Source organism: Triturus cristatus, chromosome 7 (genome assembly GCF_964204655.1).
Source record: "Triturus cristatus chromosome 7, aTriCri1.1, whole genome shotgun sequence".
NCBI classification, from domain to species: Eukaryota; Metazoa; Chordata; class Amphibia; order Caudata; family Salamandridae; genus Triturus; species Triturus cristatus.
In genome coordinates, this window is record NC_140590.1 from 855,597,395 (window position 1) to 855,625,206 (window position 27,812).

Genomic DNA, 27,812 nt, shown 5'->3' on the forward strand with positions numbered 1-27,812 from the left:
AGTTCAGACCCATCCATATGCCAATCAGTCTTGACCCTGTGCCTCGTGGAAACAGTCCAGTCGGAACTGTCAAGCTTGCTCTTCCCTAGACCAGAAACAAGAATCCTAGGACCGGTTTCTGGGTAACATCCCTCATCAGCCAGGCTAGCTCTAGAGATTGGGAACACATGCTCTTGTCCCTAGATTGGCTGCTTAGGTTAGGCTTGCAACAGTGAGTTGTAGGCCTTCTCCGGACGATGCATGAAATCCTGACAACTTTGTGATTTTTCATCAAAGAGCTCAAATTCGACCATGGGCCGCAAATGGAGGATTCCCTTCATTGTGGTTCCTCTGCATTAGTAGTGTTCAAGGGCTTTTCACCACTGCAGCGAATCTGGGACATTCAGGATATGATACTGTTGATTTGGGCAAAATCCCGGGTCTCAGTAAGTATGACTTTGAGATGTCTAGAATTTCTAGTCTCAACTGAGTCTACCTGCCATCCATCAAGGGAAGGCTGGTATAGGTTATCACTGACATGACTGCTATGTGGTACTGCAACAGTCAGGGGGGCATGAGGCCGTGCATCCTGTGCCATGAGGTGCTACATCTCGGGAGGTGTAAAGACCAGCCGAGATTCTTTTTGGTTGACAGCCATCTCGCATGATCTCTAAATGCCAAAGAGATCGCAAGTGACCTCTCCATCGTGCGTTGGTAAAGTGCATCCTTGATCACTGGGGCATGTTGGGTTAGATCTTTTTGCCCATCCGAGTTTCCTCCATAAAAATCAATGGGAAATTCCTTCTGATTGCGATGAGTCATGGGTCTCATCTACACATTAGAAATTCCAAAGTCATCTTAATAGCCGCATACTCGACTAGGAGAGTATGATACTCTGACCTCAGTAGCATGACCATTTGCTCATTGATCACTTTGGGAGAACTTCCTGCCTGAACAACTGGGGAGAGTCCAGTATTTGTCCAGGCAACCTTCACCGCCATACATGGAGGCTGAGGGTAGCAATGAAATGGAGTCTTGTCTTATTGCAGTCCGATGCTCTTCAAAAAGTTAGTTTACAGTGGGAAGAATTTGTTTCCTGATGTAGCTTGTCATACCAACCCTCTGCAGGCCAAACTTTCTGCTGCGGTATTCTTGGTTTTGTCATTGACCTGGCCCAGCCTTACAGTGAGCACTGTTAAGGGTTATCAGTGGGGCCATTTGTGTTTGTGATCAACCCACTCTGTTTAAATCACCTTTTATGATTCATATCTGCAAGAAACACGTTAGTTATAGATTCCTTACCTCAGAATTACCCCCAGGCGTCAGACTGGATACGGAAAGTTTTTTTCTTCAGCAGTACCTCTGCGCGTCGGAAGGTGGCGCCGGTCGGCTCCGCGTCAGTTGTCGGCATCGGCGCGGGGATGACGTCGCGACAGCTACTTAGCGCCGCCCTCGCGCACTGACGTCAGTTCTTTCTTTTTCCGCGCCAGCCAGCGCAGATCCGGGAAGAGTGGTACCGCAGTCATTTTTTGACTAACTTTTTCTGGACTTTTGTCGACTTCTTTTTCGAGTCTTCGACTCCGAAGGTGCATGAGGGATGCCCAGTTTCAAGACCTGTGGTTCCTATCATCGCATGATATCCGTGACGGATCTTTTTTGCGTGGAGCGCGACCACCACCCCAAGTCGTGCTCCGACTGCCGGTCGATGGCGCTGAAGGCTTTGCGGGAGCGGTCCTGAAAGCTGCTTGAGCACCGGCAGTCGGCTCCACGCCGTTCAAGGTCCCGGTCGAGAGGGAGGTCGAGGAACCAGTCACTGAGCCATCACCATTCCGGTTCCAAATATTCTAAGTCTTCGCACTCTGGGTCGGGTAAGTCGAAGCATAAGAAGTCGTCGTAGAAGTATCGTCACTCTCCGACTTCTCCTTGTCGGTCTGCCGATTCGATGAGGCCCGCGGGTGGTCCACTTCCGCGCGCGGAGCCCGAGGAGTCGACTGAGTTTCCCTCCTGTTCCGGGACCCAGAGCGACTCCCGCTCAGCTTCGTATGTTCTACGAGGCATTGTATGCCACCATTGGGTGGAGCAACCCCGCCGGCGCGCCTTTGGCCCCGCGGATTATGTTGGGGGGGGCCTAGGTCTTCGCTGCTGGCGGCTCCGGCCCCAGCGCCGCAGGCCCCCGTTGGATCCAGGCCTGGATCCGGATCGGCGCCGGTTGACCTCGTTACACCTCCACCGGCACCACTTCGCGGTCGGCCCCCCGGCCTGCGTCGACCCCGGCCTCCATCTCGACATGGACAGGGAGCCGGATGGACCCGGGGCCGGGTGGGTTTTTGTGTTCCTGTTTACTCTTGGTGCCTCTTTTCAACTTGAGTGACAGCTAGACGATGAGGAGGAGGACTGGGAGGGGTCAGGGGAACCTTTAACGGATCACCAAGTTTCTGACCAGGACTGGAGAGAGGAACTGGGGGATGCCAGTGATCTTGACACTTCACCTGACCTTGGCATGTTGTCTCCTCCTACCATGGCTACGGAGAAGGGAGCGTCATACGCAGTGGTGTTGCGTAGGGCGGCTGAGGCTCTTTACCTCGAGCTTCCTACGGTAGCGGCCAGGACTAACCTCCTGACAGAGGTGCTTTAACCAGCTGCGAGTTCTTCGGAGCCCCGGCTGCCATTCAATGAGGCCCTCACCGACATCCTTTTAGGCACGTGGTCCAGACGCAACACGGGGGTTTCTGTGGACAGGATGATTGCCCAACGCCACCGCCCGGCTCTGGGGGACCCCACTTTCTCTTGGGCCGTTATTCCCACTCGGTGTGGGATACGGTGGCGCAGGTGCTGCCTCAGTGTCTGGAGGAGGCCCGGGCAGTGCTCTCAGGCTGTTGCCGCCAGGAGGGACTTAGCAAAGTTTACAATACGTTGTGGGCAGGACACCTCCGACTCTCTGGGGAAAACTATTTCTAGGTCAGTAGCGCTTCGCCGCTATGCCTGGATGAGGTCCACTGGCTTTTCAGGGAATGTCAAGAACACCTTGATGGACATGCCCTTTGATGGCCTTCGCGTTTTGGCGACAATGCAGACAACGCTCTAGAGCGTTGCAAGGACTCACGGGCTATGGCCAAGTCCATGGGCCTCTCGTAAACCCTCCCCCCCCCCCCCCGCGAAGTCTGCTTTTCAACTTTTTTGTGGCTACAGAAGGGGTACCCCGCTACATCCTGCCACAGGCCACAGCAAGTTACCCAACCTTCACGCGACCGGGGACGTGGGAACAACTGTTGTGGTTCCGGGGGCCAACGGGCAGGCCAGTCCACAAACCCCCCCTCTGCAGCAGCCTCCAAACACTCCTAGTCAAACGCCAGTGAGCGTCCGGATCTGCCATCACCTCCCCCACTGGCGCACCATCACGTCGGACAGGTGGGTTTTGTAATTAGTCCGAAGGGGCTACTCCCTCCCCTTTGAGACTACCCCTCCAGCCATGCCACCGAGATACCACCGCATGTCGGAGGATGATCTGGCCCTTCTCCAGCAGGAGGTTGCAGCTCTCTTGGCCAAGGGAGCCATCGAGCGCGTTCCTGTCCCAGAAGTAGGTCGTTGTTGTTACTCCCACTACTTTCTTGTTCCCAAGAAGGGCAAGGGCCTGTGTCCTATCTTGGACCATATGGACATCAATCACTTCCTCCGGAAAGAGGAGTTCAAGATTTTGACACTTGCTCAGGTCTTGTCTGCCCTCGACTCAGAAGACTGGATGGTAGCATTGGACTTGCAGGACGCTTATTTTCACATCCCCGTCCTGCCTCCCCACCGGCGTTCCCTACGGTTCACGGTAGGCCATGAGCATTTTCAATTTACTCTGCTCCCCTTTGGCCTTACCAGCGCCCCTCCGGTGTTCACGAAAGTGATGGCGGTGGTAGTAGCTCATCTGCGCAGATCGGGGGTTTCAGTCTTCCCCTATCTCGACGACTGGCTGTTGAAGGCGGGCTCGCCTCAGGCAGTCGTCTCCCACCTCCAGACTACGGCTGACCTCCTGCATTCGCTGGGGTTCTCCATCAACGTGTCGAAGTCGCACCTGATTCCCTCTCAGAAGCTCCTCTTCATCGGAGCGGTTCTGGACACAACGCGGTTTCGTGTCTATCTTCCTGAACAGCGAGTCCGGGATATTCGGGCTATGATTCCAATCTTTCAGCCTCTATCTCGGGTTTCCGGTCAGAATGACTCTGAGGCTGCTGGGCCTCATGGCCTCGTGCTTCCTGTTGGTCGATCATGCCAGGTGGTATATGCGAGTTCTGCAGTGGGACCTGAAGTTCCAGTGGGCAGAGCATCAGGGGAATCTGTCCGATTGCGTCCAGATCTCGGAGAGCACTGCTCAACAACTGCAGTGGTGGCTCACGAACCAGGATTGGGTCAATGGCAGATCCCTCTTCCCTTCCCCAACCAGGACACACTGTGCTGAAAGACGCATCCCTTCTGGGATGGGGCGGCCACATGGGAGAGGCAGAGATCAGAGGCCGGGCTTCACATCAACCTTCTGGTGCTCCGGGCGATTAGTCTTGTGCTGCAATCATTTCTTACCTCTGTCCGGGAAAGAGTAGTGCAGGTTCACGGACAACACCACCGCCATGTGGTACTGCAACAACCCGGGCGGGTTGGTGTCGTGGACCCTATGTCAGGAGGCCCTCCACCTCTGGACATGGCTGGAACATCAGGGCATATCCCTGGTGGTTCACACCTGACAGGTTCCCTGAACGCCAGGGTGGACGAACTCAGCTGCAGGTGCATGATGGATCACGAATGGCGTCTTCACTCGGAGGGGGTGCAAGGTCTCTTTCGACAGTGGGGAGAGCCTTGGTTAGATCTATTCACCACCGAAGAGAATGCACAATGACAGCAATTCTGCGCTTGGAATTTGCAAGGCGGCACTCGCTAGGCGACGCTTTTCGTTGCGAGTGAAGTTGCGGTCTGTTGTACGCCTTTCCGCCTATACCACTTCTGCCCAGAGTGCTGAAGAAGATCAGCCGCGACCGGGCCCAAGTCATTCTTGTGGCTCCAAATTGGGCACGAAGAGTCTGGTATCCCGAGCTGCTCCACATGGCCATCGATCCTCCGATCAGACTGCCTCTTCCGGAGGATCTTCTGTCGCAGCAGCAGGGGACGGTCCTCCACCCGAACCTGTCCAGTCTCTACCTGCTTGCGTGGAGATTGACCGGCGGCAGTTGACGTCTTTCGACCTGCCTCCCATAGTTTGTGACGTAATCTTGGCAACCAGGCACCCCTCCACTAAGACGATATACGCCTGCCGGTGGAACAGGTTTGTGGCATGGTACACAGCAAAGGCTGTGGATCCCCCTTCTGCCCCTCTTTCTGAAGTTCTCTTGTTCCTGCTTTCTTTAGCCTAGCAGGTCTCTGCTCTGGGCACTATCAAGGACTATTTCTCAGCCATCTCTGCATTCCTTTGGCTGCCAGATCAACCTTCTCTTTTCAAGTCCCTGGTAGTTAACTGTTTCTTGACAGGCTTAACGCATCTCTGTCCTCCAATCCCCTTTGTTATGCCTCTGTGGGACTTGAATCTTGTTCTTACCTATTTGATGTGCGCTCCCTTTGAGCCGCTTTTTAACTTTCCTTTAAGACTCCTGACTCTTAAGACTCCTTTCATGGTAGCCATCACCTCTGCTAGAATGGTGAGTGAGCTCCAGGGCCTTTCTTCCAAACCTCCTTTCCTGTCTGTCCATCCAGACAAGGTGATTCTCAGGGCCTGTCCATCCTTCCTTCCTAAGGTGGTCACTGCCTTCTACATCGGGCAGACCCTTACTTCGCCCACCTTCTTTCCGTCTCTGCATCCTTCAAAGGAGGAAAAGAGGCTTCACCGTCTGGATCCAAAACGTGCGCTCTCTTTCTATCTGGATCGCACAAAATAGTTCCGGGTGGATGACCAACTCTTTGTTGGCTGCGTGGGCGCCAAGAAAAGGCGGGCCGTACTCAAACGCACCATTTCTCGTTGGGTTGTTTTGTGTATTAAGGCATGCTATTCTCTGGCTAAAAAGGAGCCTCTGGTCGGGCTACGCGCCCATTCCACCTGGGCAACAGCAGCCACTACTGCCTTGGGAAGAGGAGTTTCTCTAAATGACATATGTCAGGTGGCCACGTGGGTATCGCTGCACACGTTTACTAACACTACTGCCTGGATAGCCAAATCCGGAAAGACTGCTTCTTTAGCCGTTCTGTTCTCCAGGACTTTCTGGTGTGATCTTGATTCGCAGACCCACCACCAGGGTTGGTATTGCTGGGGTATCTATTCTATAACTAATGTGTTTCTTCCAGATGAGCAAGTTACTTACCTTCGGTAACAATATATCTGTAAGAAACATAAGTTAGTTATAGATTTGTTACCGCCCCACACATCCTTCCCATTCTGCAAACTGATTTCTTGGGTTAATGACATCCTTTAAGGGCCCTAGCTTTGTGCACCATTGGTCAGTGTCTTGCATGGCTCTGCATTTCTGTCACGGAAAGTGGTGTACAGAACTGACGTAAGCGCACGAGGGCGGCGTCTAAGTAGCTGCCGCGACATCATCACGGCGACCACGACTCTGACGACGGACGTGGAACTGACTGACGCCACCTTCCGACACGCAAAGGTACTGCTGACGAAAATACTTTCCAGATCCAATCTGACGCCTGGGGGTAATTATAAGGTAAGGAATCTATAACTAACTAATGTTTTTTACAGATATATCGTTATCGAAGGTAAGTAACTTGTTCTTTTGCAAAGGTCTTTCTTGCCTGTTTCTCCCAAAGCAGTTTGTCATGCAGAAATGGAATTTAAATGAGTATTATCTTTTCTTTGAGCCAATACACAGCTGCTCACTGTGACTGCTGAAGGTCAAAACAAGTTTCCTAATTGCCATCACCTCTGCACACCAAGTGAGTGAGCTGCAGATACACTCTGTGCACTTGCCCTACAATACTTTCTTCCTAAACAAATTGATGCTGAAGACCAGGGCAGCCTTCTCACCCAAAGTTGTGACACCTTTTCACATTGGCTAATCTATTTCTCTGCCAACGTTTTTTTGCTGCATCTCACCCTTCAGAAGAATAAGAGAGGGGCCGTAGGCTCGACCATAAAAGGAGTCTCCACGTTGAGTGCAGGGAAGACTATTGTGTGGATGATCAGCCTTTCATGGGATTCTCTGGTGCAAAGAAAGGGAAAGCAGTGCAGAAAAAGTACCTGGTCCAGATCGGATTGTCCCCTGCCGCTAAATCCACTATGCACTGGCCAGGATGCAATCCATTCCAGCAGTGTCATGGTTGCTACAGCAGCATCCGCATGGGCTGGGGGTGCCCGTTGTGGACATCTGCTAGGCTGCAGCATGAACATCTCTGCACAGGTTTATGAAACACTACTCCCTTGACTGTCTGGTCTGACAAGAGGACCATTTTGCCCACTTGGTCCTCCAAGATTTCCTCAACTAAGTCCACTTCTCAGACTGTCTACTTTTAGGGCGATAGTGCTGTGATATCTATTCTAGAGGTGAGGAATTTGTAGTTAGAGTTTTCTATCAGAAGAAATAGTTACTTACGTTTTGTCTGCTTTGCCTGGGACTAGTGAACTGTTTTCGTTGCTGTCTTGGACCGCTAGAGCTGGGACTCTACCTGCTTCAACGCCGCTCCTCGCCGGACCCGCTGCGCGGGTCCCGCTTCGTCCTTCCTGCCTGCGGTGACCCTGCGTGTTGTGAGGACCTTTGGGGCATCATTGTTGCTGTTGGCGTGTGTGTGGGGAATATCAGGGCTGCGAGCTGACCCGCAGGGACTCAAAGTACCAGGAGTCCCTGCGTGAGGTCGAGACCCGCAACACCTGGGTTGCTCTCCCTGCCTGCCCCGCCCCTCCCTCACCACTTACCTTATTACTGGCCTCTGTTCCCGCTGCGCGGGAGCGCAGCCCGGGCAAAGGGCGGGCCGTCAGAGGCCGAAGGAGGCCGGGCTGGACCGTGTCTCTTTCGCCCGAACAGGGCTGCTTGTCCGTATACTTTACAGCTGTCAGGAAGTATCATGGCTTTAAGTCCCACTGTTGGTATATCACTGCTAGCAGGGGGATCGAACCAAGGGACCTTAGATGGTTACTTTACTAGGACTTCTCTAGAAGCTGATAGGGAGCAAGCACTGGTTGAGCGACGAATCGAGCGTCGTCGCTCGATTGAATCCATGAAGGGTAGACGCCCATCCTTAGACCCCCTGCAATTGATTGTTTCACCTCCTCTGAGTATCCTTAGCTCATCTGAAGGCCCTGATGTTTCTCGATTAGACGGCACCCTCGTGCTTTTCCGTGAAAAATCTCCCGTACCTGACTTAATTGTTCCTTTGTCTCCCATTCCTGTACTCCCTGTTAGCGGCCCAATCACAGTGGTGGGGATCCATCCTGAGCCACGTCCAATAGGTGCAGGGACCGCACAGATGGATAGAGCTAGGAAAAAAGCGACTCCTAAGGTGCAGGGGCCCCCTCCTAAAAAAAAAGGAGAATGAGGGGGGGGTGAGCAACCTAAAGTCAAATTTAGTCACTTAGACTTTGGCAAAGCGCCCAAATCTCCTGTATTGCCCTTAGATAAGCCAGCAAGTACATCCCTACAGACACAATCCACGGGAAATGAGGTAGTTTCTTCTGCTCTCCTAGGTGGTATAGAGCAGCTAATTAAATCCCTCATGTTCCCGATCAAGCAAACACTAGATAGGTTGGAGCAAAGGTTAGGAACCCTAGAGCAAACTATTGCTGTTATTACTGGGTTGTTAAAAACTTATGAGAAATCGACATTGCCCTCTCTAGCTCCCGCAGAACCTGCTGCTATTAGTACTACTCGCAGCAAAGAGGTAAATAAAACCACTAAATCCATCGTTAGTGTTAAGCAGAAGGCCCTGCCCAAAACAATCGAGCAGCCTGCACAGAATGATGGTAGAGTAGTTGCGGGGGGGGCATAGTATTCTCCACCCAAGACCTGATAGCAATAGAGGGGTTTGTAATGTTCAAATAATGACTAAGGAGCATAATGGGTGTCCAGTCGAGTTACCCCCTGAATCAGTACCATAAGTGGTAGTCCTTACTGGAGTTCCCGCGTTAGCAGAAGGCAAGAGAGAGGGTTTCTTCCAGCTAAAGCATAAAGTTATGCATTGGTTGGCTCAGAATAGACCTCTCCCTTGCAATATCGATGGCGAGATCGTGCATGTTCGGCGCCTCCAATGGTTAGGTCGCAGGGTTAAGGACCTACAGGGGGATATTATTATTGTCAACTTTAGAGAGCAGGGAGTTGTTAGGCATATACTAAACTAGTTCCCGGGGAGTGGAAGTAATCTTATCACTCCCTACGACCTAACGTATTTCTACCCAAGACCCCTGGTGTGTCCCCCAGTGAATTCTGGGATCTTAGTTTGTGATAGACCTAGTCATCATCCCGCACGCCGAAGCAATTGGCCTGTGCCCCATGCACTGTACCCCTTGGCCATTAATAGATCATTTGGGTGGCACAATACCCCACCGAGTCATTGTGGTCCTAGATGGAGAGGTAAAACAGGCCCACTGACCCCTTCGACCCCCTTGGACGTGTCAAATAGATTTAATGCCCTCTCGGGTATGAGCGATTGTGACTGACAGTCAGGGTCCTTAGGGTATTCCATACCTGCCTCCACGGAAGTGGAGGGATTGGCTGACTGTGGTAATACCCCTAAGACACCGATACCCGACCAGGGATTGTACTCTCCAGTGGCCATCCAATCTCCTAATCGACCCACACTAAGCAATCCAGTAGTGGTAGCGGAGGTTGTGAATTCAGATGACACAAGTGCTTCCTATATAAAGAATTCTGCACATGTACAGGGAGGGTCGGATGGCAATGGACTGATGATGGGGGTTATGAGTTGGAATATAGCGGGCATCTGTAGGAACCTGGATCTCCCCGAATGGCACTTACAGGTAGAACAGCACTGCATCTGCATCTTCCAGGAAACTTGGAGCCTTGAACCTGTTTATAAAGTTGGGTATTCCACATATTATCTGCCTGCCCTTCAGTCACCATCCGGGAGGGGCCGGCCTTCGGGGGGACTCCTCATCTGGGTGGATATCTCCTTGGGGTGTAGTATTACACAGAAGCATAGTGGCTCAATGGACATTCTTAGAATCTCACTGAAAGGCCCAGGATCTAGGGGGCACCTAGAGATTCTGAATGTGTATGCCAGAGGTACTAGAGGTAGCTTTCTTTCCCCCACCATAGTGTCACTGGAGAAAGTCTTAGATGAGTGTGGTGAGGATGCCCAAGTCATGATTGCAGGAGACTTGAACTGCACGTTCGAACCCCTTGCCGCAGAAGATATTCTGGGTGTGTTAGAGGATGATGCGAGGAGGGGTATTCCAGCACTATCTGCTGAGCCGATAAAGAGATGGTCAGAGAGGGCGACTCAGCTAAATTCTATGACCTTGGAGTACGGCTTGCGAGCTGTTAATGGAAGAACCACCTCTGACCCATTGGGCAGTCATACATACAACAGGGTTAACCACTCTTCCCGGATTGACTACATCTTGCTTGATTTTGATCTTTGGCAGTCTGTTGTGGATATGGCTGTAGTACCTACCACAGATAGCGATCACAATTTCCTTTCGCTTTCTCTAAGGCACCTATGGTTAAATAATAGTACCCCAACCCTATCACCAGTCAAAAGGACAACATCGGACGTCACTCTGTCTAATTGTGGTAGGCGCCTCAAATGGCGGAAAGTAGCCTCTGACGCACCAAAATTACAGGCTATAGATCAATTTTTGGAAACCACACTAAGCGAGATGGCAACAATCTCTTTAGATCAATCTGCCTTACCCAGGATTACGCTGATGTTCCAGGAGACTATCAACTCGATTGGTAATCTCTTCAAGGCGCAAGCACGTATAGGTAGGCCGGATGGCCACCCCAGGTCAAAAGAAAAGCAGGGGTGGTATACGTCAAAATGTAGAGAATTGAAGGCGTGCCTCATTCAAGCTGTTAGGACAAAGTCGCAGCCCCTTGTGCTGCAGGCTAGAGCAGAATACAAACGAGCGATTGGGATTGCAAAAAAGGAATGGTGAGACGCATACTGGCAAACCCTTAGAGAAGCAAGCATTGGGCGGGACGCAGCCCGTTTTTGGAATACTATTAGGGAAAGGAACAGACCTGATAGTAGCTTTATAACGTGCAATATAACTGGTCAGGCCTGGTTCGAACACTTTACTAACTTGTATTCGAACCATCAAGAGGCTTTTGCCCCCCCTACATCCTATGGACCCTTAGTACCCATGGGAAATGAAATAGTCTCCCCATTTACAATCAAAGAAGTAGAACACGCTATTAGGTGTATTGTGCCCCAGAAAGCAGCGGGACCCGACGGAGTTCCGGGGGATCTGCTGCGTTCAAACCTGCAGAGGTGGGGGAAGCTTATTCATTTTCTGATCAGTGCAATCGACAAAGGAGCAGCCATTCCCGACTCTTGGAAGGGGGCAGAGGTTGTCCCTATCTTTAAGAAAGGTCGGAGGGACGACCCTGCCAATTACCGACCAATAAGTCTATTGGATTCAACCCAGAAGGTTGTGGGAAAGGTGGTCCTAGAAAGAATCCTCCAATGGATTAACGACGAAGAGATTCTGTCGGACTATCAGGCTGGTTTTAGGGCTGGAACGGGCACGATAGAGCAGGCCTTCAAGCTTTTACTACTATACTGGAAGGTGGTAGTGATAGGCGGAGGCAGTCTTCATTTGGCATTTATTGACCTGAAGACTGCCTTCGACCTCGTGCCCAGAGGACAGCTATGGGGCGTGTTAGCTGAAATGGGGATTCCACCAAACATCCTCGCTATCTTAGTGCGCCTGCACGATGGCAATTACGCACAGGTGCGCTGGGGTACTGATGGCCAGAAAACTAGCAGGATCCCAGTGGCAAAAGGGGTGCGCCAGGGCTGCGTCCTGGCTCCCACCCTTTTTTCACTTTATGTGAATGGGGTTGTGGACCATTTACTCAAACAACCTTCGGACGCACCATCATTGGCAGGGGAGAGAATTCTCACCCTTCTCTTTGCTGATGATACGCTCCTAATCTCAAAAAGCTCGGTGGGCCTACAGAGACTCTTAAACAACTTTCAGACCTTCTGTGACCAACGGGGCCTAGTAATAAATACAAACAAAACGAAGTACTTGGTATTAAATCCCCCCAAAAAATTAGGCCGTCCCCCTGTCCTTAGTGAAACCTCTCTCTGGAAAGGGTCACTGTTTTTGACTACCTAGGGATCCGTATTACAGATTCCATGCAGTGGACCCCTCGTATATTAAAAATGACTCTTAACCATAAAAGGGTTACAGGGGCACTCGTCAGAGAGCAGAGATCTTCTTCGACCAAGCCTATTGCCCCTGTTTTGGATATCTACCGGGCAAAGGGAGTTAGTTCCGCTTTGTATGGCGCTGAACTTTGGGGTACTTCTAACATCAGCGCCCTAACTAGGTCTGAGAATAAGTTCCTAAAATGCATTATGTCTCTCCCGGAGAGTACACCTACGTTACCCCTCCTTTTGGACCTTGGTTGCCAGCAAATTAGCGATGTAGCAAGATTGCGTCCACTGCTCTTATGGGCCAGGCTATGGCGCGTCTCCGAACTCGCTAAGTATGCTAAAGGCCTAGCAGAGGTGATGTCTATGGTAGGCTGGTGTAGGATCAGATGGCTTACCGATGTCAAGTCTATGCTTGGCAAACTAGGCCTTAGTGAAGCTTGGGAAAATAGGTCTTCCCCTCCGAAAGCAGCTTTGAAAACCTTATATTGGAACTGGGTTAGAAGCAGAATTTCCGTGGATTCTTCTCATGGTAGGCTCACAGAGGAGTTTTTAGTGCATAAGGATTCACCCTGCCTGGAGCTCTACCTGGATTTGGTCTGGAAGCCATATGACCGGGTTCTTTATTTTAGATTTAGAGTGGGGTCCCTCCCTGTGCGCGCCCCAACATCTAGCTGGAAACCGCCTTACCAGACAGTTGCGTTTTGTCCCTTCTGTAGTACTCCCAAAGAGTCAATTGAACATTTTTTGTTTGTTTGCCCGGCCTATGCTTGCCCAAGGCAAACGTGGCTTAAGCCCGTGTGTAGGGCCTTGGGCACCAGGCATTCATCTGTGGCACTCCGAATCTTAATATCAGATACCCGGCCCTTGTATGTTTTTAGCCTTGCGAAATTTCTGTCATGGGCTTGGTCGATCAGGACAAAACGGCTGTTAATTACTGTTTAACTGGTAACTTTTAATCGTTTAATTGCTTGACAACTAGTTTCATTTTTACTTTGTGTTGCTTTTATGATGTAACAATCGAAATAAAGCTATTAAACGTAAACGTAAACTTACGGTTCGAGGCATGTGGGCTGCTGAATTCATATCTGTGCATAGATCGCCGCCTAGTGTTGGGTCCGGATGTTTGCACGTTGTTGTCCTGGAAGAGTCTTCGAAGTATCCTGGGATAGGTGACTCCTCCCCTGGACTACAGTGCGCATGGGCATCCTCTCCATCCTCAGATTGTTTTTTTCCGCCATTGGGTTCGGATGTGCTTATCTTGACTCAAGTTAGGAAAAACTCTTTCTAGGCCAAAAGGCCTTTAGTTCGCGTCGGTACTGTTCCCGATCGGTATCGATAGTATCTTGTTAGTTTACTAACTTCCAGAACCAACTTTTTCGCATCTTACCCAACCATCGACCCGTCATCGACGATGGAATCGAGGACACCATTCAAGCGGTGTCCTGTATGTAATGCGAAATATCCCCACATCGACGTCCATCCGGTGTGCAACAAATGCCTTTCACCGGATCACGACGAATCTACATGTATGGCCTGTGCCCGATTCCGATCCAAGAAGACTCTCCGGAATCGACGAGCAGCGAGACTCGAAGCGCAGCAAGCGGCACCGGCCCCGGCCGACATCTTCAGCGCCGAGAACGAAGATGTCGAAGACGTGGAGAACCTACCCTCCAGTCCCGCTTCCGAACATGACTCCGGATCGGAAGACGTCGAAGAAAGACTCTTTCGCAGAGATGAAGACGACACCGAGGTAGGAGACTACAATGAGGCCTTAGGGGCCGAAGAGAGTAGCTCCGAAGACGAGCAAGGTCTACCCGTACAGACTGAGGATATCCCAGTGCGCCAGTCTATGGCTCCGGTCGAGGGATCGCCTTCGGGCCTTACCCAAGACCTATCCCGCAGTTCTTCGGCCCCGCCCTCTGGCCCGGCCTCGGACATTCAGCGGCAGCCATTAATACCCAAACCGGCTGGTTTCCCTTCCTCGAAACCGAAACCAAAAGCTGTATTGGTTCAACTGAAACCGAAACCGAAAGTGACGCTGGTCGGATCGAGGCCCACCACACCTTCGACGCCAGCAAAACCCGTCGGCACCGAGCGCACCAAACGAGACTTCGGTGCTGAGCTTGCCGCGGCCGACGTCTGAGTCGACACACGGAAAAAGACCTTCGGTGCCACCAAACCTACTCGGCTCCCGGCACCGACGCAATCGGCTCCGAGCCAAAAGGTCAAACTGCCTGCTGCGTCTCACACCGCTTCGACAGCACCACCAAAGGCACACTCATCGAAGACGTCGACGGCCATTACCGCCCCTCGACTCGATGACGCACCGGCGCCGAAGAAGTCCACGCCCGCCTCTACAGAACCGGTCGGCGCAAAGGAATCGATGACGCTCCAGGTGCGGCCCGTTGCTGCGCAACGCACCAAAAACAAAACAGTCCTCCAGGACACGTCGGGCTCCGAGCCGATAGAAGCTCCAACAGCCTCTTCGGCACCGGCCAACATTACTTTTGGCCTGCCGCCATCCACGGCACCGAAACTGTTCCAAATCAGGACACGGGTCACCCACACCACGATCACGCCTGCCGAACGCTCTCCTGCGGGGACGTCCCCATCACATCTCATCGACGCCGACACCGGCAGGATGATGCTCCACAAAAGGAGAATAACTTCTGAGCCAGCTTTGGACTCCTTCCGGATCCCGCTTAAGAGAAAGCTGCCAGTGGCTTCGGAACCAGTTCTTTACGAACCGCTCCATTCCCCCTACCAGGATCCACAGTCCTTCTCTCCCACACACTCCGACACAGATGCTTTGGAGGACTACATGGGTGACCACGTCCCCTACCCCGGAGAGATGGACCCTGAAGGCCAACAGGACCCTGATCAAGCTTGGGATGACCCTGTAGACTCAGGTGCACCTATGGATGCACAGGACCCGCAACTCTATGGAGCAAAAACATCCCCCACAGAGGACACTGCCGCGTTCAATGCTCTAATTGAACGTGCTGCGGCCAATCATGGAGTGCAACTTCACTCTGACACCGTCGAGGACGACTTTCTCATGGATACTTTTGCATCCTCAGAAAGAAATATAAAGACTCTGCCCATGTTGAAGGGTGTCCTCAAACCAGCAAAGGACATCTTCAAGGAACCCACCAGGGCAAGAGTAATAAACCCCAGGATCGACAAGAAATACAGATCGGCGCCTGGGGACCCTACTTACATTAGAGGCCAGTTACCTCTGGATTCCATTGTAGTTGCGAATGCTCGCAAGAGGGCACACTCGCAAACAACAGGTGACGCTCCTCCCCCGGACAAAGAGTCCAAGGTGCTAGAGACCTCCGGCAAACGGGTTGCCGCCCAGGCAGCTAACATATGGCGCATTGCCAATTCTCAAGCGCTCCTCGCTCGCTACGATCGAGCGCACTACGACACATTAGAACAACTACTCCAACATCTCCCTGACCAATTCAAAGAAGGTGCAGAGATCCTCAGCAGGGAGGGACAACTGCTCACAAATGCATCCATTAAGTGTGAACTGGATGCCGCCGATACAGCTGCCAGAGCCATAAACACTAGCGTCATGCTGCGACGACACGCCTGGTTGCGAATCTCCGGATTCAAACCTGAGGTACAAAATAACATCCTCAACCAACCTGTCAACCCCGACTACTTATTCGGGCCGGAGGTTGACACCACCCTAGAGAAAATAAAAAAGGACACAGACACTGCAAAGTCTATGGGGGCCCTACAAACGCAGTCCTTTCGGAGCGGCTCCTTTCGTCGCCCCGGAAATAGAGGAGCAGGTAGAGGACAGGGGTCACAGCAAACATACAACAAGGGCAACACACAAAGCACCTACGATAAAAACACCCGGGGTGGATATCGTGGCTCCAGCACAAAGGGCAGAGGACGCGGCTACGGCAACACCAGGTCCTCCCCCAAGAACAAGCAGTGACGCTCTCTCCCTTCCTCCCGACCACATAACACCTGTCGGGGGAAGGCTACAAAGGTTCCTGTCCACGTGGAACTCCATCACCACGGACAGGTGGGTCAAAGATATTGTCAAATACGGTTACTGCCTAGAATTAACCTCAACTCCACCCACAATACCTCCAAAAAACCGTCCTATGTCCTCAGAGCACTTAACGCTCTTACAGCAGGAGGTGCAAAGTATGCTACTAAAAGGCGCAATAGAGGTCGTACCCGTCCACGAGCAAGGTACGGGGGTGTACTCCCTGTACTTTTTAATACCAAAAAAGGACGGGTCACTCAGACCTATATTAGACCTGAGACCCCTGAACCGGTACATTCTTTCGGAGCATTTTCACATGCTCACTTTACAGCAAGTCCTCCCGCTGCTCAAGCAGGGAGACTTCCTGGCCACACTGGACCTCAAAGATGCGTATTTCCACATACCCATTCACCCCTCACACAAGAAATACCTCAGGTTCACTGTTCAGGGACAGCACTACCAATTCAAAGTCCTTCCCTTCGGCGTGACAACAGCACCCAGGGTGTTCACAAAGTGCCTAGCTACGGTGGCGGCACATCTACGGAGGCAGCACATACACGTCTACCCTTACCTGGACGACTGGCTCGTTCAAGCGAAGTCAGCCCAGCACTGTGCCAGCCACATGTCCCGCACCATTCACCTCCTTCACAGTCTGGGTTTCTCACTAAATTACCCAAAATCCCATCTCCAGCCCGCACACGTACAACAGTACCTAGGTGCGACTATAGACACTCTGGCGGCCACAGCTCAGCCAAATTTAGTGAGAATCAACAGCATGCAAATGCTGATTTCCAAGTTCAAACCACAACACTCCCTTCCCGCGCGAGTGTTCATGCAGTTGATAGGCATGATGGCCTCCTGCATTTTCATAGTCCCACACGCGAGACTACATATGCGCCCGCTTCAGGAGTGCTTGGCACGTCAGTGGAATCAGGCTCAAGGACAGTTGAAAGACCTAGTGTTGGTGAGCGGTCGGGCATACAACTCTCTGCATTGGTGGAATCCACAAAACCTTTGCAAGGGCCGACCGTTCCAAGAGCCTGTTCCACAAATAATACTGACAGCGGACGCGTCTCTCCAGGGATGGGGAGCTCATGTACTCAACTACACAGTGCAGGGACTATGGACAACACAACAGAAGAAGATGCACATCAACCTTCTGGAATTGATGGCAATCTTCCTGGCAATGAAAGCATTCAAAGTACACTTGTGCAACAAAGTCGTGTTGATCCGGACGGACAACATGACCGCCATGTACTACATACAGAAGCAGGGAGGAACACACTCTCCACAGTTGTCTCATCTGGCTCAGAGCATGTGGAAGTGGGCCATTCAGAGGAACATGTTCCTCATGGCAGAACACCTCCCCGGCAAGGACAACCAGATGGCGGATCTGCTCAGCAGACACAGCTACCAGATGCACGAGTGGGAGTTACACCCATCAGTACTCCAACCGTACTTCCAGCAATGGGGTCATCCAGAGATAGACCTATTCGCCACAAGCGAAAACGCAAAATGCCAAAGCTTTGCCGCCAGGTTCCCACATCCGCAGTCGCAGGGCAATGCGATATGGATGAACTGGTCAGGCAGATTTGCGTACGCTTTTCCCCCAGCACCACTGATACCGCTGGTGGCACGCAAACTCAGACAACACTCACTGACACTCGTCCTGGTTGCTCCAACATGGGCACGCCAGCCGTGGTACACCACCTTTCTCGAACTTTCCGTGGTGCCGCATCAAAGGCTGCGGGTCAAACCCGAGCATTTGACGCAGAACCATGGAGAGATTCAGCACCCAGATCCGCGACAGCTGAACCTGGCAATCTGGCTCCTGAAGTCCTAGAGTTTGGCTACCTAAACCTGCCACCTGACTGTATGGACATCATTAAGGAGGCCAGGAGGCCCACTACCAGAGCTTGCTATGCAGCCAAATGGAAAAGGTTCGTCATTTATTGCAATAATAATGACATTAACCCGCTAGACGCATCCATCCAAAACATTATTTGTTACCTATTACACCTATACCGATGCAATCTGGCGTACACCTCTATACGTGTCCATTTGACCGCAATATCAGCCTATCTACAAACCAGGCAGCACCTCTCTCTATTCAGAGTGCCTGCCATCAAAGCATTCTTGGAAGGACTCAAACGAGTCATTCCACCTAGCCACCCACCAGCCCCAATTGGGAACCTCAACTTGGTCCTCACACGCCTGATGGGTCCACCCTTTGAACCTCTACACTCATGCGAGATTCAATTCCTTACCTGGAAAGTAGCTTTCCTAGTAGCGATAACTTCTTTACGACGAGTTAGTGAACTCCAGGCACTAACCGTCCAAGAGCCATTTATACAGGTTCACGCCAACAGGGTCGTACTACGTACCAACCCCAAATTCATGCCCAAGGTGGTATCGCAGTTCCACATGAATCAAACTATTGAACTGCCTGTTTTCTTTCAAAACCCACAGACTGTCGCAGAAAGGGCACTCCATACACTAGATGTAAAGAGGGCCCTCATGTATTATATCGACAGGACCAAACCCTTTAGGAAAACCAAACAACTTTTCGTTGCCTTTGCCCCACACCACAAAGGTAACGCTATCTCAAAAGCAGGTATAGCCAGATGGATCGTTAAATGTATTCAAATTTGCTATCAAAAGGCTAAACGCACTTTAACGATTCCCCCACGAGCCCACTCAACACGTAAGTTAGGGGCCTCCATGGCTTTCCTAGGAAACATTCCTTTGCATGATATATGTAGAGCAGCCACCTGGTCCACTACACATACATTTACCAAACACTATTGTGTAGATGTGCAATCAAAACAGCAGGCAGCTGTAGGACAGGCTGTTCTCAAAACTCTTTTTCAGACCGCTGCAGCTGGCACTGGTAGCCGCCGCTAATAAGCGGGCACTGCTATATATTCTATGCACAGATATGAATTCAGCAGCCCACATGCCTCGAACTGAATATGCTACTTACCAGTATGCATCTGTTCTTGGCATGTAGGGCTGCTGACATTCATATCGCCCTCCCTCCTCCCCGGCGCCTGTAGCAGCTGCAGCTCTCAGAATTACTGTAAAGCATGGTCATCACTTTCTGTATCTACTCCATCACTGCCACAATGGCGAAAAACAATCTGAGGATGGAGAGGATGCCCATGCGCACTGTAGTCCAGGGGAGGAGTCACCTATCCCAGGATACGTCGAAGACTCTTCCAGGACAACAACGTGCAAACATCCGGACCCAACACTAGGCGGCGATCTATGCACAGATATGAATGTCAGCAGCCCTACATGCCAAGAACAGATGCATACTGGTAAGTAGCATATTCATTTTGTAACACTCTTTCTAGTTTATACTTCGAACTTTAGAATCCTTCCTGCCCTCTTACCTCCCCGGTCTGAAGTGGGCTCATAAATATCTTAATAAGATCCAATCTAGGGTTTGGCACACTGTCCCGTGCAATTTGTTTGAAGTGCTCTGCTTCCTAGGGCTTTAAAGAAGAAAGACTAAGAAACTGGTTCTAAAGCACAGGGTTATATTTATATGTGGCTCCGCTCCGTCACGGTGCGTAACGGAGTCTTTGTGGTGCCACACTTTGGCAACTAGTAGCATGCAGGAAGAGCATTGATGAAAAAGTTCTCCTTGGTATGAGGAGGAAACTGCAGATAGAATATACACTAGAAAGAGTGTTACCAAAGGTAAGTAGCTAGTTCATGTTCACTATGGTTAAATGAAAAAAAGAAACCAAAGTGTAGCTCAGTCACAGGTGAGAGGCTTTCCAGCCTTCCCATGTAAGGGTTTGGTAGCAATCAATCAGGCTGTGTGCCCGATTACTGAAGCATATTCCTGGACAAGAAATCCAAAACTGGCTGTACCTACCCCGCTATTTCTCAAACTGTGCTTCCAAACTATTCGGAATTAGATTGTCTCAGGAAGGTAATTAACCACTTAAAGCATGCAGGCAAACTCCTTGCAATGTTTTGGGCAGCCATTTACATAATGGGACGTACTTATTACATGTAGAGGGGCTCTGAAATGCTGAAGGGTGAGGTGGGCATGCTTGCTACAAGCTACAATTGTAAGCCACCACAGTGTGTAACGTGTAACATTATTCCAAACAGTTGAGCAGTTTCAATCTTGAAACTAGGTATATTACCATGTTGCGTTTAGTAAGACTTAGGATGGCTAAGAGTATTGGTATGCATTACGAGCTTCTAATTGTCCTTCCATGTTCTGAGATGGCTCTTGGAGCATATGTGTTGGACAATCACCATGTAATGCCACTTTAAAAGTGCTATGATTGAAGAAAATTATTATGTTTGTAACAGCACTTTCACAGTACAAAATACATCTAATTAAACACTTAGTTGTATGACGAAAGTTACATTTCTGGAATTCTGTCAATTTGAATACTCAGGTGTATTCCTCTTCATTTTGTCTTCACAGCTGGGTACAGAATTTTGGTTCTGAAGGCCTCTCTAGCCTCTTAGAGATTTTGAAACGACTTCAGGATGAGTCCAGCGTGTAAGTTACACAATAGTTACTTTAAGCAATGTTTTGTTAAGTGTGTTGTAATTGATTAACAGGATTGAATGGGAAGGTGAGTAGATGCAGAGAAAAATTCAAATTGGAAGATGCCGGGTTAGCAAGAAATCGGGACAAAGGCATATGTTTGATTGTAATATATATATATATTTTTTTATACATTATTATCCAAAGAGGGTGAAAAACAGGTTTATAATAAAGCACATTTATCTAATTCATTAATCAAAAAAGGAACTGTAAATTTCATTGCTGTGTGTGGGTGTTTGTACCTGTCTTTTTAGGCTGAATAATGTGGTGCTTGCATCGTGCAAAAACTCTTAACACATCATTTTGTTGGCCTGGAATTTAATATTTAATCCTTAAGCTGTGGTATGCTTCCTTTAACTAATGTTAGCATTGTTAGAATACTGTTCCTAAGGTCTTCTATTGTGCCTCTAAGTGATCCGTACAAGTGGAGTGTTATTTTAGTGTCCTTACTTTGCTTTTGAAAGCATAATTTAGAAGGCTGTGAAATAGCATGTGTGTGTTGCTGTGATTAATGTAGCTTGTTCCTCCACCACCCGTACCCCCTTCCATGTCAGTTTTGGCTGCTACAGCATCACGATTTGGGAAAATATGTTAAGTAATCTACGTCTGTTTGCACATTAGATAGCACTAACAAAGATGCCCAAAGAGGAAAAGTATGACGACTATCCTGTCCTAAACACAAGAGAAAAATCCTACCTGGTTGATAGAACCAGGAATGTATTTCTTATAGGACAGAAGCCCTAACCCACCCAGGGGTTCCATCATCTGGTTCATTCTTACACAATTTATTTATTTGAAAGGTTTTATAAAGCACGAACATGATCCTAAAGGGTATCAGAGCGCTGTACATAAAGTATGTAAGATGAACAAGTAAGGTATTACATTAATACATGTAGGTAGTAGGGGAGCAGTAACACGAGAAAGAACAAATCAGGCAAAATTAATTAACAAAACATTACAAAAGCATCAATAAGCGTTCGAAGAAGCAACAAACTCAGTGAATTCAAGACTATCTTTGCAAGTAACTGTTCAGGAGCAACCCTTTGACTTCTGTTTTTTAATGTGGCAATCAAGGGGTTGGATCTGATTTCAGGAAGAAGCGCATTCCAAATTCTTGGAACAAGACCCGAGAAGGCTTGGTTATAAATTCTTTTCTTGTTGAATTTTTTAGGTTTCAGCAGTAGGTTGTTATAGCTTCTAAGGGTTCGATTCAAGCTGGATCGTTCAAGTTTTTTGCCAGGCAACCTGGAGTGTTGTAAGGAAGTGCTTTATGTGTTAAGCAGACTATCTTGAGATGAATCCTTGCTTCTAGGGGAGCCAATTGAGGTGAATTAGGTCGGGTGTGATGTGCTCACATTTTCTTGAGCCTGTGATGAATCTGACAGCAGAGTTTAAAGTAGCCTTTAAAGGGGCCAGTCTAGATGTGGGAAGTCCAGCTAGGGTCGCAATTCTGCAGTATAACCAGGAGATAACTGGGGACTGGACTGCAAGCTTCATGTGCTCCGGAGGTATGAAAGGTTTGATTTTCCTTAATGTGTTGATTAGCGCCTCAAGTTGTTTCAGTGATGTGGTCTTGCATATTCAGGTGTTTGTCCAGAGCTATACCTAATGATCTAGTAGAGTCCACAACATGTGGAGTGCAATTGAGGGCCGTTAGTTGTTTGAACCAGTCCTGGATGGGGTGTAGGATGATTGTGGGGAAATCAGGAGGAATTTGGTTTGCATAGTATTTAACACAAGGTGATAGTGAGTTAACCAGTGTTGAGTTTTCACAAGGGCTGAGTTAAGAGTTATGAGGTCATGGGGTGTAGAAATTTTTCAGGAAAAATTGGGTATCATCTGCGTACATGTGGTAGTGTATGTTCGAGAGGTTCAGAATTTCCTGTCAGAGGATTCATGAACAGGTTGAAGAGCCTGGGTGATAGAGCTGATCCTTGAGACACTCCAATTGAGACCGGGGTACTGTTACTGGATACTATTATGTAGGAACGATGCAAACCAATTTAAGACCGGGCCTGATAACCCCATCCTTTTTTCAAGAAGATCAATCAAGACCGTGTTGAACCTTGAGGAAAGATTAAGGAGTATAAGAAGACAACTTTAATTTTGGTCCAGTAGTCTCAATGCATCGTCCACGATGTGTGTCAGGGCAGTGTCAGTACTGTGTCCTGAAGCCTGATTGATATTGGTCGAGGAGTTGGAACTGTGCGATGTGATTACATATTTGTGTGTGTACGCATTTCTCAAGTAGTTTGGAAAAAGTTGTGATGTTGGAGATAGGTCTGAAGTTGTTAGGGTACGTTAAGTCTGCATTTGGCTTTTTTGGAATTGGAGTGACTCGACCCATCTTAAGGTAATCAGGAATCCGACCTTGTAGGAGAAAATCATGGACAATTATAGACCAGAGTGGTAGCGGATGATTGAAATGATTTGATGGTTTTAATGAAGTTTTAATTTTGAATAGCTCAACATCATCTGGGAGTAAAAAGGTGTTCATGATGCCTGATTTTTTTGTAGAGTAATAGCTAGAGCCAGAAGGAGGGTAGTGGAGAGGCAGTGGACTAGGACATTCTGTGCAAATTTGGGTGAGATTCGAAATAACTCTAGTTCAATTTTTCTTACCTTTTCAAAGAAGTGGGCAGAAAACTCCTCTCTGCTAGGAGTGAAGTCATTCTGTGAAGAATGTTGGTTTGTTGAGTGGCAGCTTGCTGTTTGATGATTTCGATCAATTGTTTTGGCCTTTTTTTGCCCTATTTTTGGCATGGTTGAGCTATGACCTAAAGCGAGCAGTTTTGGCACTACGGATATATTTGTTATATGTACTGCTTGTTGTCCTCAGCTTCTTTAAGTTAAGGATGGCAAGTTTCTCCAAGACCTATCCGCCAATCTTAGTTTGCGTCTTTGTTCATTAAGGGAGCAGTTGGACCAGGGTTTGGATGGTTTGCTGGGAAATCTTTTGAGTTGCCTTGAAGCAATGGAGTCGAATATATTAATCATGGAGTGGGAGAAATGATCGTTAGGCTGTTCAAATTAGTCTGGTTTGGGGGGAGGAAGTATGTTATTACTGATGCTGGTAAGATCATTCCAATTGATGTTCTTTAAGTCTCAGGACCATTGTTTGGCCTTACGAGGTTGTCATTGTCTAATCACTACCCTTTCCAAAATGAGAGATAAAGGAAGGCCTTGAAGGTACAGATTTAGGGTTCATTTGTGTCGTTCCAGTGTAAGTTAAAATCACCAAGGAAGATATGATTAGGGTGTTGGTCAGAATTTAATGATATAATCTCCATTGCTTATTCTACGAAGAGGAGATTATCCCCAGGGGCATGATAGATCGTGTGGCGTTTACACACTAGATTGTCGTTGTTCCATATTTCGGGGCCTAGGCGCGCACAGGTGAACATCGGATCAATTTTAGTGTGTCTTAATGTGAGCATTGATCGAAAGATGCAAGCTATACCTCCTCCGACTTTGAGGCCTATCTAATCGGATGATGTCATACTCCAGGAGAACTAGAATGTCTAGTATTGGTGAGGAGGTGTCATTAAGCCAGGTTTTGTTTAAAATAAGGCGGTCCAGATTGTGGGAGAGAATGAGGTCGGCAATATTAGCAGCATGCCTTATCGCTGACCTTCAATTAGGAAGCATCGATCTGATGTGAGATTTATTTACTAAAGCTTCAAGGTTCGAAGTGGTGACAGGAAGTAGATTGTCCATGTCCACGGTTCTGAGATTGGCATTGGATTCTCTTAACAGATTGGAGCGAATAGTTTGGATATTGAGTGATGTGAGTGAGGAATCACTGAGTGAATGTTAGCCTTTGACTGATGATCAGTGGTCCTATAGGGCCCAGTGTAGTGATTGAGAAGAGGCCTTGATTTCCAGTGTAGATTTCCCATGTTTTTCAAGGACGAATTTGTCCCCAGATGATGATTGGCAAGGTTGATAAGTTTTGGAGGACATGAACAGGCTCCAGCGCTTCTCCATCTTTATGGAGAAGTCTAATAGGTTCTAAAGAACTTCCTTTATTTGTTATAGCTCATTCTTGAGATCTGTCAACTGATCCTCAATAGGGGGTGGGTGTAAGGTATGGGTGGCAGGTCTGCAGGTAGATAGTGATTGATACCTTACCGAGGAGGGAGCCATGGTGGGCTGAGTGGATTCCTCGGATGAAGAAAGATAAGACCATGGGGAAGAGGGAGCTGGTGATGAAAGATTCGGGGCGGAAAGATGAGGGTGGGAGGGACAATGTATCTGGTTACTTTCATTATTAGGCCTATTGTGCTGTTGGTCCATTGAAGCCCGGTTGTTGGGGGAGCCTAATGGGTGATTGGTGTGCTCCTTGGGGCGAGGGCGAAGTAGGGGATGGGTCGTGAGATGGCCTTATGATCTCCCCATTATTATTTCTCAATGTTTTTGAGGTGTGGGTATTGAGTATCAGTGTTATTTACAGAGAGGGTGACTACAAGACCTCCATGTAGGAACTAGGGCAGTCATTCATTGTGATCCCAGGCCTAGTTTCTTCCTCTGTGCAATCATTGTAGGAGCAAAGGGAAAGGTCATGTTTGGTTTCCGGGGGACTCCAATTAGTAGGGGGAGAAGGGCACATTGGTATGTACTTTGTTTGTAATCTTCATAAAGATTTTGTCAAATTGTTCAAGATTTATGTACGAGGCTTGTATAAGGATATTTCCATTGTTGTATATGGGAATTGTGAGATTAGCATTGAGGCCTGGTGAAAGCACTATGGTTACTCTGTAACCGTGAGGTGTTTTCGTTAACATTTTGAAGTGGATCTTGCTAGTCAGGACTCCTCTTCATTGGGCTCTTATGTTACTGAGGTAGGTCGTTAACCACAAAGCCTTTTGAGTTGCTAAAGTAAGCATCAAAGATCAGATTCTCTGGAAGTCTTTTGAGTTTTAAGTTTTTAGCAGCATTCTTGGATAGGTTAGGCAGTTAGACAATCTTAGATGCATGATGACCCACCCGAGACAGCGGGTAATCGTTGTGGTGGGTGCTCTTAGGAGCAATGTAGGCAAGGAACACTAAAAAGGTTTGAATGAATTTCAGAGTGGAGGAGAGGCAGGATTATTATGGGTCTATTGTTCGTGAATAGGTGAAATTGAATCTCCGTTAAAATGATTTTTGTTTTTGATTTAAAAAAAAAAAAAAAATTAAATGGTGAGTACTATTTAGTGAAACTGTAAACAGGATGGCGATTTACATAATAGCCTAACGAAGCATCAGGGAGTCTGTAAGGGATCAGTGAAACAGTCAATTCTATGATTGGTATTGAAAAGGACCCCCTTGCAATATGGCTGCATCAGAGGAGGATCACTCTGGGTAGTCTTATCTGTATTTCTGACTGTGGTGTTAAATTGCACACAGCCAAGTCCAACCTTTCTTTTAATGTCATGAACTGAAAAATAGGCACCCTCTTGTGGACTAGGTTTCCAAGTCAGGACAGAATGTAGGAAGCCCTAAGATGGAGGGTCTTCTTTACCTAGGCAATCCACCGGCAGCGACGACCAGTAGCAGGCAGCCCAATTCCGTAGAGTCTCTGGTCCCAGTAGGTCAGGTGAGAATCCAGCTGCGACGACAAACCTCCAGATACCTGTCCCCAGCCACCACAGTCCTGCACGCTGGAGAGGGCTTGACTGCGTTCAAAGGCATCCTCCGCAACCAGAGGAAGAGAACGGGCTACAAGGGACCAGCAACTATAAAAGCAAGTCTACAGCGGGTCCAGCTGATACTGTAGCGAAAGTTCAAGCGAGGGTGGGTTGAGAATATCCAGCTCCTCCGATAAGAGCAAGGATGCAGGTAGGTTTAGATCCGGTGAGAACGGGATAATTACCTCGTAGTAAAGCACGACAGTGGAGAGATGGGTGGCTGGGTTTCAGATGGATATTCACGGTGATCCCAGGACCTAGAGCTTGGTAGAAATGCTCCCGTTCGGCGGCCATCTTGATGTAACAGAACATCAAAGTGGGCTTCTACTTCGATAAGTCAGGCGAGCTCCATGGGGTAATGCATAGAGCAAAGGCCCAATGGCCTGGTGTGGGTGGGAAGAAATTGTTAGAGAGAGGTGAAAGAATGTGATACCCAGTTACCCTCATTCGAAAGTCCCTAGTGGATAAGTTTAGAAAGTGCAGAGAGATTATTAAACCCTTATTAGGATTTTTTGGCCCCATTTAATTGCTCAAAACTAAATGAGGGGCTTTCGTTTGGACTAACCCTCTCCTTTTATAAATGTGATATTTCATTGATTTAACTTTGAAACAAAAGTAATAAAGCCCAGGCCACAAAGGATCTTTCAAAATTCATGATTAAAAAGGATCTTTAAAAAATGTTTGGTAAAAGAAAAAATATACAGTCATTACTGAGCTGCAACTGTGTACGATCAATGCACCAGACTGAATGTTGGTGTAGCACATGTGACTTGTAGGTGATAAAGTTCCTACCTATGCCTATCTAATTCCAACATGCCCTCCCTATGTTACCTTGTTTTTTTCATCATGTCCCTTAATATCAACATTTACTCTCATGCTTAATAGAGATGTGGCACATTAGACTTAATCTAAAAAGAGTTCTTAGTTGTCCAGTGGATACTTCCAACATCAAGCGCTTATGATTGAGGAAACGCTCCATGTAAGAAGGATGCTTCACACTGAGGCGTATGAGGGACCCTTGACGTCAATGCTGAGGTATTCCCTTGATATTGAGATGCATATAAGGTTTCCTAGATCTAACGGAGGAGTGCAACGGAAAATCCTTTGAGATGATTCAATGGAGAATGCTTTGCCTGACTTCTTACAAAGGATCTGTCTGTTAACTGGACACCTGGAATCAGACCTAAACGCAATGATCCATTATATATGTGCCTTTGGACATGTCCATTGCTTACAGGAGATTCCTGTTTTCTACATA

The 27,812-nt window shown here is 48.6% G+C and overlaps 1 protein-coding gene across 1 annotated transcript in view; it reads left to right on the top strand.

Annotated features, from left to right (window-relative positions):
* Window positions 1–27,812, top strand: part of DIAPH1 (diaphanous related formin 1) — an 867,093-nt gene that overhangs the window by 227,100 nt on the left and 612,181 nt on the right. Inside the window, exon 6 of the mRNA XM_085617784.1 lies at window positions 20,760–20,837. Within this exon, the coding sequence (XP_085473910.1) occupies window positions 20,760–20,837 (78 nt within the window). The remainder of the gene's footprint in view (window positions 1–20,759; window positions 20,838–27,812) is intronic.